Source organism: Danio rerio, chromosome 2 (genome assembly GCF_049306965.1).
Source record: "Danio rerio strain Tuebingen ecotype United States chromosome 2, GRCz12tu, whole genome shotgun sequence".
NCBI classification, from domain to species: domain Eukaryota; kingdom Metazoa; phylum Chordata; class Actinopteri; order Cypriniformes; family Danionidae; genus Danio; species Danio rerio.
This window is the reverse complement of record NC_133177.1, coordinates 38,515,891-38,532,689: the sequence shown is the minus strand read 5'-3', so window position 1 is coordinate 38,532,689 and position 16,799 is coordinate 38,515,891. Positions and strand designations below refer to the sequence as shown.

Genomic DNA, 16,799 nt, shown 5'->3' with positions numbered 1-16,799 from the left:
AAACTCCACACAGAAACGCCAACTGAGCCGAGGCTCGAACCAGCGACCTTCTTGCTATTAGGCGACAGCACTACCTACTGCGCCACTGCTTCGCCATAAATGGATTTATTAAATACAGTTTTGTGATTGTGTGTGTGACGTGACTATTACAGATGCAAACATTGCAATATCAATGCTAAAACTATATATTGCGCAGCCCTAATTTGCATGCCAAGATCAGAAAATTATTGTTAATGAATTGCATTCAGTTAGGTGTGCTCTGGCCACATTTTATTTTATTTTTAAAGCAAACACATCCCAGGTGGCTCTCTCCAAATGTTCATTTTCTCTTTTATAGAACATACTGCTTTTTATGTATTAAAAGCTCTGAATGACATAATTGTCACGGAGATTACATCATTTAGTTAGAAGGATTTTCTGCTCCCAGAAGCCCTTGTGGTTGAGCATGTGCAATTAATGGTTTGGATGGAATGTGCTTGGCAAACATATGGTTTGCCCAGGTCCTGCTGTAGGATCAGACATCTCTAACTCTGGCCTTGTAAAACAGATTTCGCTCCATTAAACATAATGCGATGTCTTGCGCATTGATTTTTCGTGTGGGCAGCATGCAAATCAAGCTACTTACTGGAAGGTGAAACCGCAGACCATAAGGAAAGTTTGATATTTTGAGAAAGAAACGCTTGTAAATTCAACCACACGATCATCGTAAGATTCTCCAAGGGTTCATGTCTTTCTGCTTTCTTTCAGAAACCATGGCCGTTAGATTAAACCGGCTGAAAAGAGGCCTTTTTCTACTGGGGACGCTCTTTATGGTGTCCCATATTGTGCTCTCAGAGGAGGCGGTGAATGCAGAGAAAGAAGTCACTTTCAGCCACGTCTACAGGATTGACTCCAGTTGTAAGCAGGGTTCTCAAGTAGGTCAACTTTCCCAGGACCAGGCCTCAGAAGGACAGTTAGTCACAGTGAATGGAGAGAATGACATTGTCTTCAAGCACAGCATACGCCTCCAGCCGGCCGGTTGTGGATGTGCAGATTCGGAGGATTTCAAAGCTCTGCTGTACCGTGTAAATGGCCTGGAGGAGGAAGTCAACTACTTAAAGAGCCAGTGCGCTCAGGGCTGCTGCAAAGGAGGGGCAGGTAGTAGTCCAAACATGAAGATCGCACCTTGTCTTTGAGAAACTAAGAAATGGGGCATATACTGTATACCCAAATACGCCCCAAATTTAGTAGAGTCGAGTCAGGTTTTAGTCTAAATCTATAACTGGCATCGTAACCATCTGCTTGACCTTTTGTCCATAGGTTATTATTAAAACAAAAGAAATATCTAACAATTTGCTTCGGTTATTAATAGTTATTAAGGTTATTAATAGTTTTACCTTTTTGATTTAGTTTTTATTTTGACACTATTTGTACATTTTCTGTACATTTCTGTTTAGTTTTAGTTCATTTCATTAATGGTTTTGTTAGATTTAGTTTGCTTTTTATTTTGTCAACTCAAAGATTCAGATGGCAGCAGTACTTATTCAAATAAACCACACAAACAAAGCTTCTGCACCACGATTCATTTAACAGAAACAAAACTCCTTAGAGGCGACGCAGCGGCGCAGTAGGTAGTGCTGTTGCCTCACAGCAAGAAGGTCGCTGGTTTGAGCCTCAGCTTGGTCAGTTGCAGTTTCTGTGTACAGGTCACCATGCGGTACAGGTGAATTGGGTAGTCTAAATGGTCCATAGTGTATGTATTTGTGCGAATGAGTGTGTATGTGTTTCCCAGTGATGGGTTGCGGCTGGAAGGGCATTAACTGTGTAAAACATATGCTGGATAAGTTGGCGGTTAATTCCGCTGTGGCGACCCCAGATTAAAAAAGGGACTAAGCTGAAAAGAAAATGAAAGAATGAATGAAAACTTCCAAGAGTGAATATTGAGTACTTGCTAGACAGACTAAATTGAAGTTGTACAACTGGCCCAAAATTTTAATAAGACATGTTTAACTACATACATTCATTAATTCATTTTCTTTCAGCTTAGTCCCTTTTTTAGTGTCACCACCATGGAATAAACCACCAACTATTCCGGCATTTGTTTTTGATGCAGCGGATGCCCTTCCAGCCGCAACCCAGCACTGGGAAACACCCACACACTCATTCACACACACACTTAAAAACTACAACCAATTTTGTTTACCCAATTCACCTACAGCGCTTGTCTTTGGCCTGTGGGGGAAACCAGAGCACCTGGAGGAAACCCATGCAAACACGGGGAGAACATGCAAACTCGCTGCTTGTTGACAGTGCTAACCACTGAACCACCACGCTGTCTAACTATATACATGATCTTTAATATGAAGAAGTTTGTCTGAATTCTTCATAATGTTTACTTTTGTTTGACTAAGTTGCATTAGTGGTTTTTTTTAGTCTGTTCAATCTATTATGATTCTTTCCTTACTAAGAGGTTTACACAAGATTTAATAATTTTTTTTTTTTACTTTGCTGTGGTTAAACAGTAGAATGACTTAAACCAAAGAGGAAATGAAATATATAAGTAAAATGTTATTTATATATTTAGTTTTAGTAATTCTAAGCTTAGAGTGGTGTCAAGAGCACACTTTTACCAATAGAAATAGGTCCCAGTTTTCTTCTTAGAGTAGAAGTGAAAGGATTACTTAAACATTAAATTTTTACGAATATATATTTTCATGCACCAGTTAAAAAAAAAAAAAACGATTTCAGTCTTTTTTTTGCAGTTAGACTTCTCTTCCTGTCAACACTGGACAAAGTGGACCACTTCAATGTAAATCCCAACTCTGTTTAGAAAACTCTCCACTCTCTGCAGAAGCGTTGGTTGTGTGGTTTATTTGAATAAGTAATGCTGCCATATGAACCCTTGATTGCACCAATCAATGGTGTGGCTCAACTGAATTATGAACACAACATTGGCCAAAGACGTCTAAACTAACCAAAAAGAGTCATGATGCCACATGATGTGATTATATACAATAAAGAATGCTCAAGTTCTGATGTTGTTGCCAATTTTAGATCAATGGAAGTCCTGGCGCTGTTTTGACAAATTTGAAAAGTTCAAACTTTTCAGTAATTTTTCCACCTATCTTATAGTCTTAGTTCCAACAGTGTAAATCACATGCCTACACACCATTTTCCGATGTTAATGCGCTGCATTTTTAGACATGTGTATAATTTCTAGACATTTTAGTGTACTTCAACCTCCAAAATCCGTATTTAAGCCTTCTATGTGCTATCTTCAAGTACACTAGGCTAAGACTGTTCTCTTCTGCCAGGTGTGGACACTAGCTGCAGTGGGCATGGCACCTATCAACAGGACTCCTGCAGTTGTAAATGTAACCCAGGTTGGGAGGGTCCAGACTGCTCCATCTCATCCTGCCCTGATGAATGCAATGACAACGGCCGCTGTGTTGACGGACGCTGCGTATGCTATGAAGGCTACACTGGTCATGACTGCAGCCAGCTCACCTGCCCCAACGACTGCAAAGATAAAGGCCACTGTGTGGATGGGAAATGCGTGTGCTTCAGTGGATTCTCAGGAGAAGACTGCAGTATTGCCACCTGTCCCAATGACTGCATAGGAAATGGACGCTGCGTGGATGGGCAGTGCATCTGCGATGAGGGCTTCTTTGGAATCGACTGCTCCATGGGTAAGAATGACTTCTGTGTGAAAATGTTAATTTGTTCTAGCAAGAAGTTCTGAAAGAAAAATATGATAGTGGTGCAATATTTATAGTCTAAAATAATATTAAAATTGTCCTTTAAATTTTGTGTGACATTATTATGTTAAGTTTTATAAACTAATTTCAAGAGGAGCACCTGCTATGATTGATTGTGGCTGGTCTCTCATCTACAATCACTGATAAACCAATCAGATGAGCCCAAGCCTACAATAAAGAGGCCATTTCACCTTACTTCCCTTATCTTCATTTTTTTTAAAGAATACCCCCGTCCACCCAATCTCCCCCTTTTCCTCCTTCACCAGGGGATCTCTCAAGACCTACCTGATCTCGGACCCCCTTTTATGCTAAATGACAAGGTGGGAGCCCTAGACTCAACTATCTTCGAGCTCAGGGTTCTCTCCTGGGACAGCATGTCAAACCTGCAATTAATATCAAGCAATATCTAAGTGTAAACTCTTGAAATCACTCTATTGAAACAAAAACAGGTCTTGAGAGTTTGTAGCATTCAGAACAAAGCCTTTCAGATTGCAGATAGAATGACCTATTATTTATATAAATTATAAGAGCTGCAATCCCAGTACTGGAAAACAGTATAGCGCTTCTATAGCGCTTTTACAATGTAGAATGTGTCAAATCAGCTTAACATAGAAGTTCTAGTAAATTGAAACTGTTTCAGTCCAGTTTTCAGAGTTGAGGTTTGGTTTAGTTCAGTTCAGTGTGGTTTACATTTCACTGCTGAAAATCCAAGCATTGACGAGCAAATCTATTGATGGGCAGCTTCACAAGTTCCAACCAAACAAGCCAGTGGCAACAACGGCAAAAAACAAACTTCACCAATTGCTCTAACTGAAGGGAAAAAAAAGTTTCACAAAATTTGAATAGCTTTCTGAGGAGTCTAACAGTATTAAGGTACAGACATTAAATAATTACAATGCAAAAAATGCTTTTCTTACTTTGCTTTGTCTCATTTGTAGTCCTAATTTTTTTTAGAGCAAGTCAAATTTAAACGTCAAAATTAAGAGGTTTTTCCTTTAAACAATCAAAATTATCTGCCAACTGAGTGAGTTATCTTATGTTTAGATTAAAGGGCAGATATTTATACCAGAAATGACAACAATTTAAAGTAAGATAAACTTTTTTCCATAAATCGTATAAAATTCTGTATAATTAATCAAATTAATCCGTCACACCTCCAAACATCCTCATTTTTTGAGCCCAAATACTTTAAACTCTCTTGAAATGCTCAATCATAGGCCTTAAAAACACATGTCGATGATACATTTATACTCAATTATGTTTAAACTCAGCAGTGACTCCAGAAATCACATGTGTTCTGTAGCTCCAGATCAACTATAATTCCCACCCAACATTGCATATCTTGCGATGTGACTATTGGGATGCACACATTGCGATATTAATACTGAAACTATATATTGCACAGCCCTATTACATATTATACAAAATATTGTTTAATTATTGTTATCAAAAGTATTCAAAATACTATAAAATGTGTTCATTCCCATATTATAAGTCATTTTTCTGGTTTGTATCACACAAGCATTTGTTCTGTAATCAGACTACACTGGCTGTGTTTGTGTTTGATTCACTTAATCGAAAAACATTTCTTAGTCTCTCTGTGTGCTTAATTAAAAAAATTATTATAAAAGACATTAATCTGTTAATAATAGTAATCTGAAACTCATGTGTACAACTGTAAAACTCTTTTCAAGTCACTCAGAATTGTATGCATACTTTTTAAAGAAGGCAAGATAACAAAGAAGCAACTTTTCAAGCTCAAGCTTCAACATAAAAAGTTACTATCATTTACAATTTACTGAAACTGACTGCTCTACTTTTCCAATTAGCACTTATATAAGCACTAAACAGACACACTGAAGTAGTTCATTTGCTTATATTAGCTTTTATTTTGCGGTCTCCTGCTGGAAGAAAACAGTAAAAGATAGGCCTCATTAGCACAAGGGAATTTTTTTTTCATCAATCCTATTCAGTTCCATGCGTTTCGCTCTCAGAGCTTCAGAAGACGTGGAGTGCCTCAGAGCTGGAATGCATGGATAGATGAGCTGAGTTTCAAAAACTATTAGCCATGGCCAGAGCCTTAGGGTGTGACATATCATCTGTGTTAACACTTCTGAAAGGCTTCTTAGGGGAGTTTGGGCACCGTGTAATTTACTTCAAGAATGATAATAGCAGTGAGGTAGACACAAGCACTGCAAACTAGTCAAACAGATCAATTTAGCCATTACAATCTCATGATCTTGACACTAATTGGTTTTGCTATATTACTTGAGGCTTTCAACTGTCCATAACTTGTTTGAAGGATTTTCCATATCTAACGCTATAGGGAGCTGCCAATGTTATTAAACCACACTCGTTCCTGCATATATGGGGATTTCTGACTTGTAAATTCTTACAAGGATTTTAGAAAGCCATGCCATGAACACCAGAGGCTATAAAAATATAAGGATTATCACAGTGTATATATTAGGGTTTATGCTGTATGCTCCATTACTTTTAAAAACTTAAACAACGTCTAACATATTTTATGTGTCTATTTTGCTTATTTCATGCATTTGGAAGAAATTAAAATAAAATTTATTATAATAATTATTTTTTTTAAATTATATATTTTCAGAAGCTAATACTCCAGTCTACACTCCCAGGTTAAAGAATTGCACTAAATACATTTTTAAATCCACTTAGTGCTCTTTTATAATGTACTTAAAGTGCTCTATTTTCGGCTACTAATTTTGTACTTAATATACTAATAGTTAATCTATCTAGTACTATTTAACGTAAACTTAAGATGAACTAGGTGCAATTAACAGCTTATTTGACACACCATTAAGTTGAATTAAAATATACAACTTTTAATATAACAATAATATATATATATATATATATATATATATATATATATATATATATATATATATATTATCCTACTTTTAATACACTAAACATCTTTTATTGCACTTTTAAATATGCTATCTGTACAAATATAATACACTTTAGTATATAATTATAATTATATATAAAGTTGAAGTCAGAATTATTAGCCCCTTGTTTATTTTTTCCCCAATTTCTGTTTAACAGAGAGAAGATTTTTTCCAACACATCTCTAAACATAATAGTTTTAATAACTCATTTCTAATAACTGATTTATTTTTATCTTTGCTATGATGACAGTAATCTACAGCTTAAAGTGACATTTAAAGACTAGGTTAGTTAACTAGTCTAGGCAGGTTAGGGTAATTAGGCAAGTTATTGTATAATGATGGTTTGTTCTGTAGACTATCGAAAAAAAAAATTAGCTAAAAAGGGCTAATAATTTTGACTCTAAAATGTTTTTATTTTTATTTATAATTTTTTTAAACTGCTTTTATTCTAGCTGAAAAAAAAACAATAATAAGAATTTCTCCAGAAGAAAAAATATTATTAGACATACTGTAAAACTTTTCTTGTTCTATTCATTTTATTCTCCGCCGACAAGCGGGCGCTGCCATTTGAATCTTTTTGGCATGAGACTTCCAGTCTCATTCCCTTGCATTCATTTTTTTTAAAAAACTGCTTGTTACGCTGCTTGATGTTGTAATTTGATATTTTCTTATTATATTATTCTACTTGGTCTGTATAGTCATGCAAACATTTTTTTGTTGAGCAAGTAGTTTGACTGTTTTCTGTCGTTTATTATTCCTAGTCATTTCTCCCATAGGCGACTAAATCAAAAGTTCTAAGACAATCGCGAAAACAGGCGCACTTCTGCGTTTTAGAATAAGGTCAATAAAATATCATTTGGAAAATATATAAAAAAGAAAAAAAATCAAAAGGGGGGCTAATAATTCTGACTTTAACTCTATATTTAAAATATAACAATAAGCTCTCGCACAATCTTTCAAAAATATTTTGAATAGTATTTTAGAATGTCATATTTCATATCAATGTTAAAAATAATGTGCTTAATATTTCCCCGAAAAACTGTTTGCTAGATAAATAAAAAAAAAAAAAAACCTGTAAATTCAAATCAGATCAAATTTTCCTTGGATCCTTGTAACTTATTTTAAACATTTTTAAAAGTATGTATTTTTTGGATTAATAAAAAAAAGTAAAAGGATATTATTCAAAATAGATAAGTAAATGTCACTGCTGTCACCTTCAATCTATTTAGACAAAATAATTTACAATATAGCCAAAACAGTAGCATATAAATAAAGAAATTTGCTCTGCAAGCCTAGACCCACGGGATTATGTGGAAGCGATTACAAACCCACACAGATTAGATCTGAATGAAAACTGGGAAAACACCATGAAACGATTCTACGTTAATTGTGAATGCGGTCAAACATCAAAAGATCAGCATGGCAACTTTGTTCTACTCACAATGAGAGAGTGAAGTTTTGGTTAATGTCTTAATGGCTGATAAACACAATACAGATGCTGACAATTAAATTTACTTTAAAAACAACTGCTGTTGTGATATATTTAAACCTTGCATAAAAGTCAGAAGTTTTGTTCAATAAAGAGACAATGGCTGTGTCGGACTTGCCAGGTGTCCTCAGTAGAACAAACTCGGGAGACTGCGAGAACAGAATGCGTCCTGTGAGAAATAAGACGCTGCGTTCTTCCTGATGGTCATTAATACAACGATTTATTGTTTTTCCCCTTTTCAAAATGTATACTATGCATTTAACCATAATAAATATAAGCTGCATTATTTAAATAAAACAGGTTTTAATATGAATTTCAGCAAATAAACACCCTTAATGTGTTTATGCATTTATTAGGATGGTAATGTTTACTTTCAGCGTTTCATTTAGGGAAACTCCTGAGATAAATAAGTTATATTTCTAAAATTTAATAATAAACCTATATAAGCTGCGTTTCCCACTTCCAGTCGCAATGACTTCTGGGACTTCTAGAGCGAGTTCGGTGCTCAAGTCTGCATGGATGCGTCCTCTATATCAACAACACATCAGGGAAGTTTCACGCATCTTCTGTTCTTGCAGTCTTGAGTATTAGAACTGAACTTTGGCAGCTAATGATGATGTTACACAGGACACAAGACTGCTGAAGAACGCATTTTGAGAAACAGCCAATGTAACCCTGGACCACAAAACCTGCATTTAAGGAATAAAAGGCAAAAATATACTGTATGGGCTAAAATTGTAAATTTTACTTTGATAGGACAAATCATGAATATTAAGTAAAGATCATGTTCCATGAATATACATGTACAGTCAGTTGAAGTCAGAATTATTGGCCCCCTGTTTATTTTTTCCCCAATTTCTGTTTAATGGAGAGAAGATTTTTTTCAACACATTTCTAAACAATAGTTTTAATAAATCCTCTCTAATAACTGATTTATTTTATTTTTGCCATGATGACAATAAATAATATTTGAGACATTTTTTCAAGACACTTCAATACAGCCTAAAGTGACATTTAAAGGCTTAACTAGGTTTATTAGGTTAACTAGGCAGGTTAGGGGAATTAGGCAAGTTATTGTATAATGATGGTTTGTTCTGTAGACTATCGAAAAAATATAGCTTAAAGGGGCTAATCATTTTTACCTTAAAATGGTTTTAAAAGTTACAAACTGCTTATATTTTAACTGAAATAATACAAATAAGACTTTCTCCAGATGAAAAAATATTATCACAAATACTGTGAAAATGTCCTTGCTCTGTTAAACATCATTTGGGAAATATTTAAAAAAGAAAAAATATTCAAAGGAGGGCTAATAATTCTGACTTCAATTGTATAAATATATTTTAAAATGTCTTACTATACATATATAACCACTTCATTTATGTTTAGTAATATGCATTGTTAAGAACTTGTAATATGATTTCCTCCGTATTTAGATTACTTTTAACCTTCAGATAATAGATTTTCACATAGTTACTTGTAACCCAGAAAAAAATATCGCCCTAATATACCACACATTAATGGAGAGCTTATTTATTCCCCTTTCACATGGTTTAAATCCCAATTTCTATAAATTGACACTTGTAACCTGTCATTTTGTGGTGTAGAGTCAAAAATGGTATGATAAAAATGTGAATTTATAACAGACCTTATGAAATGTAAATAAAAGAGCATGTGTAGTTATTTAAAATGCTTTAGGTATCACACTGATGTTTATCAGATTTAAAGATAGACAATTGCGAGTTCTAAACAGAGCTGTACAATTGTGATTCAACTGTAAATCATGCTGGGAAACACAATTCCTTCATGTTGTCCCAACACACATCGATTAAGTTAACTTAATTGTTTTTAAAAAACAAGTGTATTAAACATAAAACATTTAAGTTGTCCCAAAAAACACCCAAGAACTGTGTTGATTCAGCTCATTTTAAACAAGTCATTTGAACAAGCAGCAAAAATCGTGTTTTGAGTGTTGATCATCTCTCATAATCAATCAGTGGAAACACACTTATGCTTTCAGTCTAGTCGGCTAATGATAATTCATTAGTTCTGCTGGCTATTTTAAGTATTATTTACGGGTGAAAATGTTAGCAAAGCCTGGAGGAGGAATTGTGGTATGAATTGCCACTGGATGGAAAGGTTCCTGCAGGACTAAAGGAAAACGCTTGACTTCCTGCCCTCTCGCCATGTGGAGCAATGTCCAAACCTGCTGTTCATTCTTTCCTGAGTAACGCGGTCTCCGCAGCACACTTTTCTCCCCCTTATGGATTTCCCTCTTTTTTTCCCTCTCTTGTGGTGTTTCCTTAAATCCACCATCAACTTTACATTTTTCTTTGTAAGCCAGTGGATGATGTGTTCATGGAAACTTCACTGACCGTCTGGGAATAACCGTCCTGGTTTGGAGGCCTCCCTATTTTTTCTTATTCCACAGATGTGCCGTTTTTGTAATGATCCATACTTATTAATGAAGCCTCAAAACCACAAAGAAATCAGAGTGAAAATGTATCTGGCTAAAATGGCCAGCTCAGATGTTCAGCGAACCTCAAGATCACCTTGTATTTGGCAAAATAAGTTGCATAACAAGCTTTATAAACGAAAAAAGAACTATTAAAGTGACGCCATCTTGCATACTAATATTATTCTGTGCAAAACTTGGACATGTAACTCATCCATCACTGATTGTTTCAAAGATCATCACAACATTTCAATTATTAAAGAGGGGTGTGCAATGATTTTCGTAAGAGATTATTTCTGCAGATATTTCTGTATGATGTTCGCACATGGGTGAAAAAGCCACGGCAAACATTTAGATTTTCTTCAAAAGAAAAATATACACTGTATATTTAGTTCAGTGTGTTGTGGTTCTTTCTATTTGCGAAAAACAGTAGTCAACATTTAAAGTTATCAAAGTTGCCCTAAAATAAGAACAGGTAGTGTTTAATAATCAATTTGATTTTAGGACCACTTTGACAAACAATTCTAAATGTTCACTGTCCTATAACCAAATTGATTATTAAACACTAAAGTGTACATATACCATTAAAAAAAGAAGATAAACTTACTTGATAAAAAAGAAACAATATAAACAATTTTAGATAAAAAGCTGTTTTTAAAAACATAATAAATAATATAATTATTTACACAATAAGCAGCAATATAAGTAAGGGATAATATGTATTTATGCATATGCAATTAGTAATATGTATTAAGAACTTTAAATGTGATTTCCTTAGTATTAAGATTTTTATTTAGATTTTATTTAACCCATAGATTATAAATTTTCATATAGCTGTATATTTTTTTTATTTATTTTCCAAAAAAATGACACATAAAATGTGTTTTTAATTTTATTAATTTCTCCAGCTTATAACACGGCTACTCGCCACCAAACATAAAAATTTGACAAAACATTTTTTTCTGAGCTGTAATAGCTTATTAATTTCTTTATTAAATGCAAAGCAGTCAGAAATAAAAGCGGCTAATGGTCAGCAAGTACACTAACCTGCGCTCACTTTATTAAGTAGGTTGTGCATGAAAATCCCAGTAGATCAGCAGTTTCTGAAAAAAAATCAAACCAGCCCATCTGGGTCCAACAACCATTCAATGTTAAAAATCACTTAAATCACCTTTTTCCCCATTCTGATTCTCGGTTTGAACTGCAGAAGATCATCTTGGCCATGTCTATAAGCCTAAATGCATTGAGTTGCTGCCATGTGATTGGCTGATTAGAAATTTACGTTAACAAGCAGTTGGACAGGTGTACCTAAAAAGTGGCCAGTGAATGTATGTATTATTCAGACAAAACATGGGGCCAAACAGTCAAAAATAGCGACATGAAAGACAAGCATATGAATATGGATGTAAACGTATTCGCTGACGAAGAACCCGGATGTTATTACTATTCAGTGGTTGTTATTTGGTAATAACATACCTCTGAACAAATCAGAATCAAGTTTTCCAGGCAGCTGTGTAACAATAATGAATAATAAACAATTAATAATAGTATTATTAATTGTAGTGATAACAATTCTCATTCATATGTCTTATTATTGATGTTATATTTACGCATTTTCGTTTTTCCTGTTTAAATTTTCACATTTAATATGTTTGCATTTTTGTAGCCTTTGCATTTTGTTTTCCAAACTAACAATTTCCTAATAAATATAATAACAAATTATTCCTATTTTTGGTTAAAATAACATTTGCATAAACAGGACCTTAATGCATAGACAATAACTGTGTCATCTGAAAATAACTTAAAAATGCACTGACAATATTGCTTCATCTTTCAGTTCTAGGACCAAAAGGCCTCCGTCTGATCAAAGTCACAGATGTGTCTCTGTTGGTGGAGTGGGAGTCTGTGAGAGGAGCCGAGTACTACATCCTGTCCTACCATCCAAAGGGAAACAAGGGAGCCATTAAAGAGGTCCAGGTGGAAAACACGAAAAACTCCTACCTAATCACAGGCCTCAAACCTGGAGTCACGTACATAGTGCAGGTGTACGCTGTCATCAGGGGCATTAATAGTGAATCTGACCAAATAACGGCCACAACCGGTAAGAAAAATGACTTCAAATACTACATGTATACTTGTAATATAGTATTAAAGGCTGTTTGTAAATGATAAATTGATGGTTTGTGTCCAGTGCTTTGTAAACAAAGAAATCGGTTTAGTCTTTAAATGGCTTAGTCATAGCAGCAAACAAGCAGTGGGATTTATGTAGTGTTAACCATAATGCCAGATGTAACTAAGCTGGTAGAGTTCAATGAAAAGCCAAGCTCTCTTTTTCACGGAAATGAATGTCGTTGTGCAACAATGGGATGAGCATTATACTTTGATGTGGTTAGTTGTACATTCCCCACTGCACATTAGACTCCCATGAGAAAGGGCTGATCTTCTGGATGTGATGAGGAAGATGAACAGTCAGCATGGGACACTGTCAGTCACCGGCAAGCAAAGAGTTTAAATGTCTAAAAGCATTTCCGTTTCCAAGATGAAAAGGGCTAGCTCAGTCAGAAGTGGTAAAATACTTGGCTGTAACTCATTTGTGTCATCCGGTGGCTGAATGTCAAGGATGGATGCTTGTAAGAGGAGTACCAGAGACACCCAGTCAAGATTTGCATCCATTTGCATTGTTTAAAACCTAAAGGCTGCTCTTAAGAATTCTTTTGGGGAGTTTTTCATCTCCGTTGTTGAATTAATGGCAGTTAATGAATCCCTTGACTTTCATTCCTTTTATTTATTTATTTTTTTATATAAGCACATGACTATTTGATAAGAATTTTTTTAATGGATGAATAAGAAACTAATACCATATATTGAATGCATAATGCAATTAAATATGTGGGGTAAAAAAATATAGATTTCCATTTTAAAAGGGTGCTGTTGTTCTGAACTTTATATTTATCAATGCATCCCAAAAAAAAACTGCATCAAAAAAAAAAATTGTAATAAAAAGTGTGTGACCTAACTGCCATCACAGCAATACATTAATTTAATGCATTATTTTAATTAAAATGCATTTAAAATGCTTGTAGTATTTCAGAGTATTTTTGTGCATATCTGATATATTGCACACTATTTAATTCATTCTGTTTCAATAAATGAATCATGTATGCCAAGTATATTAAATAATAGGTAGTTTAAAGATATGGTTTAATCAACAAAATAAAGACTTACGCAGTATTTACTCAAGTGGTTTTAACTGTTTATGAACTTCTCTCTTTTGTTGAACACAAATTAAAGAGCCCCTATTTTTGCTTTATAAAAGGTCATATGTTGGTGTTGGGGGTCTCCAACAACACTTGATATGTACGCAAGGTCAAAAAACACTTTCATGTTGGCGCCAATAGTTTAGTGCAGGGGTCACTAATCTCGGTCCTGGAGGGCCGGGTTCCCTGCAGGGTTTAGCTCCAACTTGCCTCTACACACCTGCCTGGATGTTTCAAGTATACCTAGCAAGACACTGGTAAGCTTGTTCAGGTGTGTTTGATTGGGGTTGGAGCTAAAATCTGCAGGACACCGGCCCTCCAGGGACAAGTTTGGTGATCCCTGGTCTAGTGGTTTAGTGTGCTGACATTTAGCAACATGGTGCACTTTTAGATTCCCCTTTCTCTGCTCCCAATACTTTCCAGTCTGTAACCTCCACTGTCTTTTCCAATTAAAGGTGAAAACTTCTAAAAATAATTATTAAAAAAAACACTTTATTTATTTTTACCTAATTATCCCAACAACTCCCATATGATTTGTTCAGTATTTAAATCTGTAAAGGAAAAAGCATGTGTCGCACTTTAAATGTGGTGTTAGACGCAATATGTGAATAGCCCATAAAGATTTAACCTAAGAGATAGTGTAAAGTACAAGCACTGATCTATAAAAGTGATTACAAGACGTGCAGAGTTATTACAAGTTACACCACACAATTAAATACATGTTTTGCAAACTACACAAAAAGAGGCAACAATTTTAATTACACTTACATCAGGGGTGTCCAAACTCAGTCCTGGAGGGCCGGTGTCCTGCATATTTTAATTCCAACCCCAATTAAACACACCTGAACCAGCTAATCAAGCTCTTTCTAGGTGTACTAGAAACTTCCAGGCAGGTGTGTTGGAAGAAGTTGGAGCTAAACTATTCAGGGCACTGGCTTTCCAGGACTGAGTTTGGACAACCCTGACTTGCATGTTATGATAAAAAATCATAAAAATGACAGGAATTAACACAGCACATCCTTGGCTATACTGTAGTACTGATGTGAAAATGAACTTTATTCCCCACAGCCGAATCCTTATCTGTCAGTGATCAACATCATTTGTGTCATGATCTGTCCCGTGATCCCCTGCGCACCGCTAGTGTGTGAAAAGAAAGGCGTGTTCATGTTTTTGCCGGATCCGGCACTTCGAATTCTATGATGTACTGTGTCGACGTAGATGCGATCAAACAAAAGATCCGAACCCATCTCGATTCATTTATTCGACTCTGAGTCAGCTATTTTGTTAAAGAATCAATAGTTTTAAACATGGTGGACTTTCAGATTTGAACCTCAGCTGGATGTTTTTCTTCACTTAGAGCTGTGTTACACACTGCATAAGCTAATTTTTTTTAAAAACCCATAATAGGGAAACTAGCAACCATTGACAGTGGGAAAAACAAATACTAATTAACTTAATGGTTACAAATTTTCAACATTTTTGAAAATATCATCATTTGTGTTCAGAATTTTCCATTTTGGGTGAACTAGCTCTTCAACAATGCAACTAGTAATTGCTTTAACATGATACCGAAAAGTTTAAGACCATAGTTCTATTCCACAGAAACAAAAAAACAACTTTGTTCCACATTAAGTTGTTTACGGTGCATAACAGATATGGCCCTGAACTGATCTGCTTTTCTCTTCAGAGGTCTCTGGTATTGAAGGAATCAAGGTGCTGAGCCAGACAGAAGACTCCATCCAGGTGGACTGGAAGAATCCTGGAATTATTGTGGACTACTTTAAACTGACCCATGCAAGTCATGATGGCCAGGGAGGACATGAGAACGTGGTGATGAGCCAGGAGGCCAGAACCAAGCACACCATCGTAGGTCAGTCTGCTGTAAAGCATCCTTCTGCATGCTATATTTCAGAGTATGTTTATTTCAGTGGCTGACAACAACACAAATGTGTGTTGTCTGCAGGTCTCAACCCTGGAACAGAATATCAGATAGGAGTGCAAGCGATCAAAGGTGAAAATGAAGGCAAGGCATCGTTTGCTACAGGGGTCACAGGTCAGTATGCCTTGGTAACAATCTATAACATGGAAAATACACTCACCGGCCATTTATTAGGTACCGGGTTGGCCCCATTTTGACTTCAGAACTGCCTTAATCTTTTTTGGCATAGATTCAACAAAGTACTGGAAAATTTCAAATTATTCGTAAATCTGGAAAGGTTTTGGTCCATATTGACATAATAGCATCACGCAGTAGTAGCAGATTTGTTGGCTGCACATCCATGATGTGAATCTCCCGTTCCATCACATCCTAAAGGTGCTCTATTGGATTGAGTTCTAGTGACTGTGGAGGCCATTTAAGTACAGTGAACTCCTTGTCACGCCCAAAAATCTGTCAGAGATGATTCACCCTTGATCGTTTATTTTATTTTATTTTATTTTTAATCATTTGTCCTGCTGGAAGTAGCCATCAGAAGATGGATACACTGTGGTCATATATATTGACACAATGTTTTAGCTGACAGGAGTAGCACCTTCGCTGCTTTAGCCCATCCACTTCAAGGTTAGACGTGTTGTACGTTCAGAGATGCTCTGCTTTATACCTCGTTGTAACGAGTGGTTATTTGAGTTACTGTTGCCTTTCTATCATCCCGCCTGACACCAACAAACATGCCACATCCAAAGTCACTTAAATCATCTTTCTTCCCCATTCTGATGCTTGGTTTGAACTACAGCAGAATGTCTTGACCATGTCTACATGCCTAAATCCATTGAGTTGCAGCCACGTGATTGGCTGATTAGAAATGTGTGTGTTAACGAGCAGTTGGACTGGTGTACCTAATAAAGTGGCCGGTGAGTGTTAAAGTGGCCGGTGAGTGTAAATGACTGTACTGTTTTGTTTTGTTTTGTTTGTCATGGGGACTTTCCATTGACTTCCATGGT

At 35.6% G+C, this 16,799-nt stretch overlaps 1 protein-coding gene across 3 annotated transcripts in view; it reads left to right on the top strand.

Annotated features, from left to right (window-relative positions):
- Positions 1 to 16,799, top strand: part of tnn (tenascin N) — a 57,597-nt gene that overhangs the window by 9,994 nt on the left and 30,804 nt on the right. For all 3 annotated transcript variants that reach the window (NM_131036.2, XM_005171265.5, XM_005171264.6), the window contains exons 2-6: positions 748 to 1,137; positions 3,294 to 3,668; positions 12,440 to 12,703; positions 15,547 to 15,729; positions 15,823 to 15,912. In NM_131036.2, the coding sequence (NP_571111.2) occupies positions 753 to 1,137; positions 3,294 to 3,668; positions 12,440 to 12,703; positions 15,547 to 15,729; positions 15,823 to 15,912 (1,297 nt within the window). In that variant the 5' untranslated portion in view covers positions 748 to 752. The remainder of the gene's footprint in view (positions 1 to 747; positions 1,138 to 3,293; positions 3,669 to 12,439; positions 12,704 to 15,546; positions 15,730 to 15,822; positions 15,913 to 16,799) is intronic.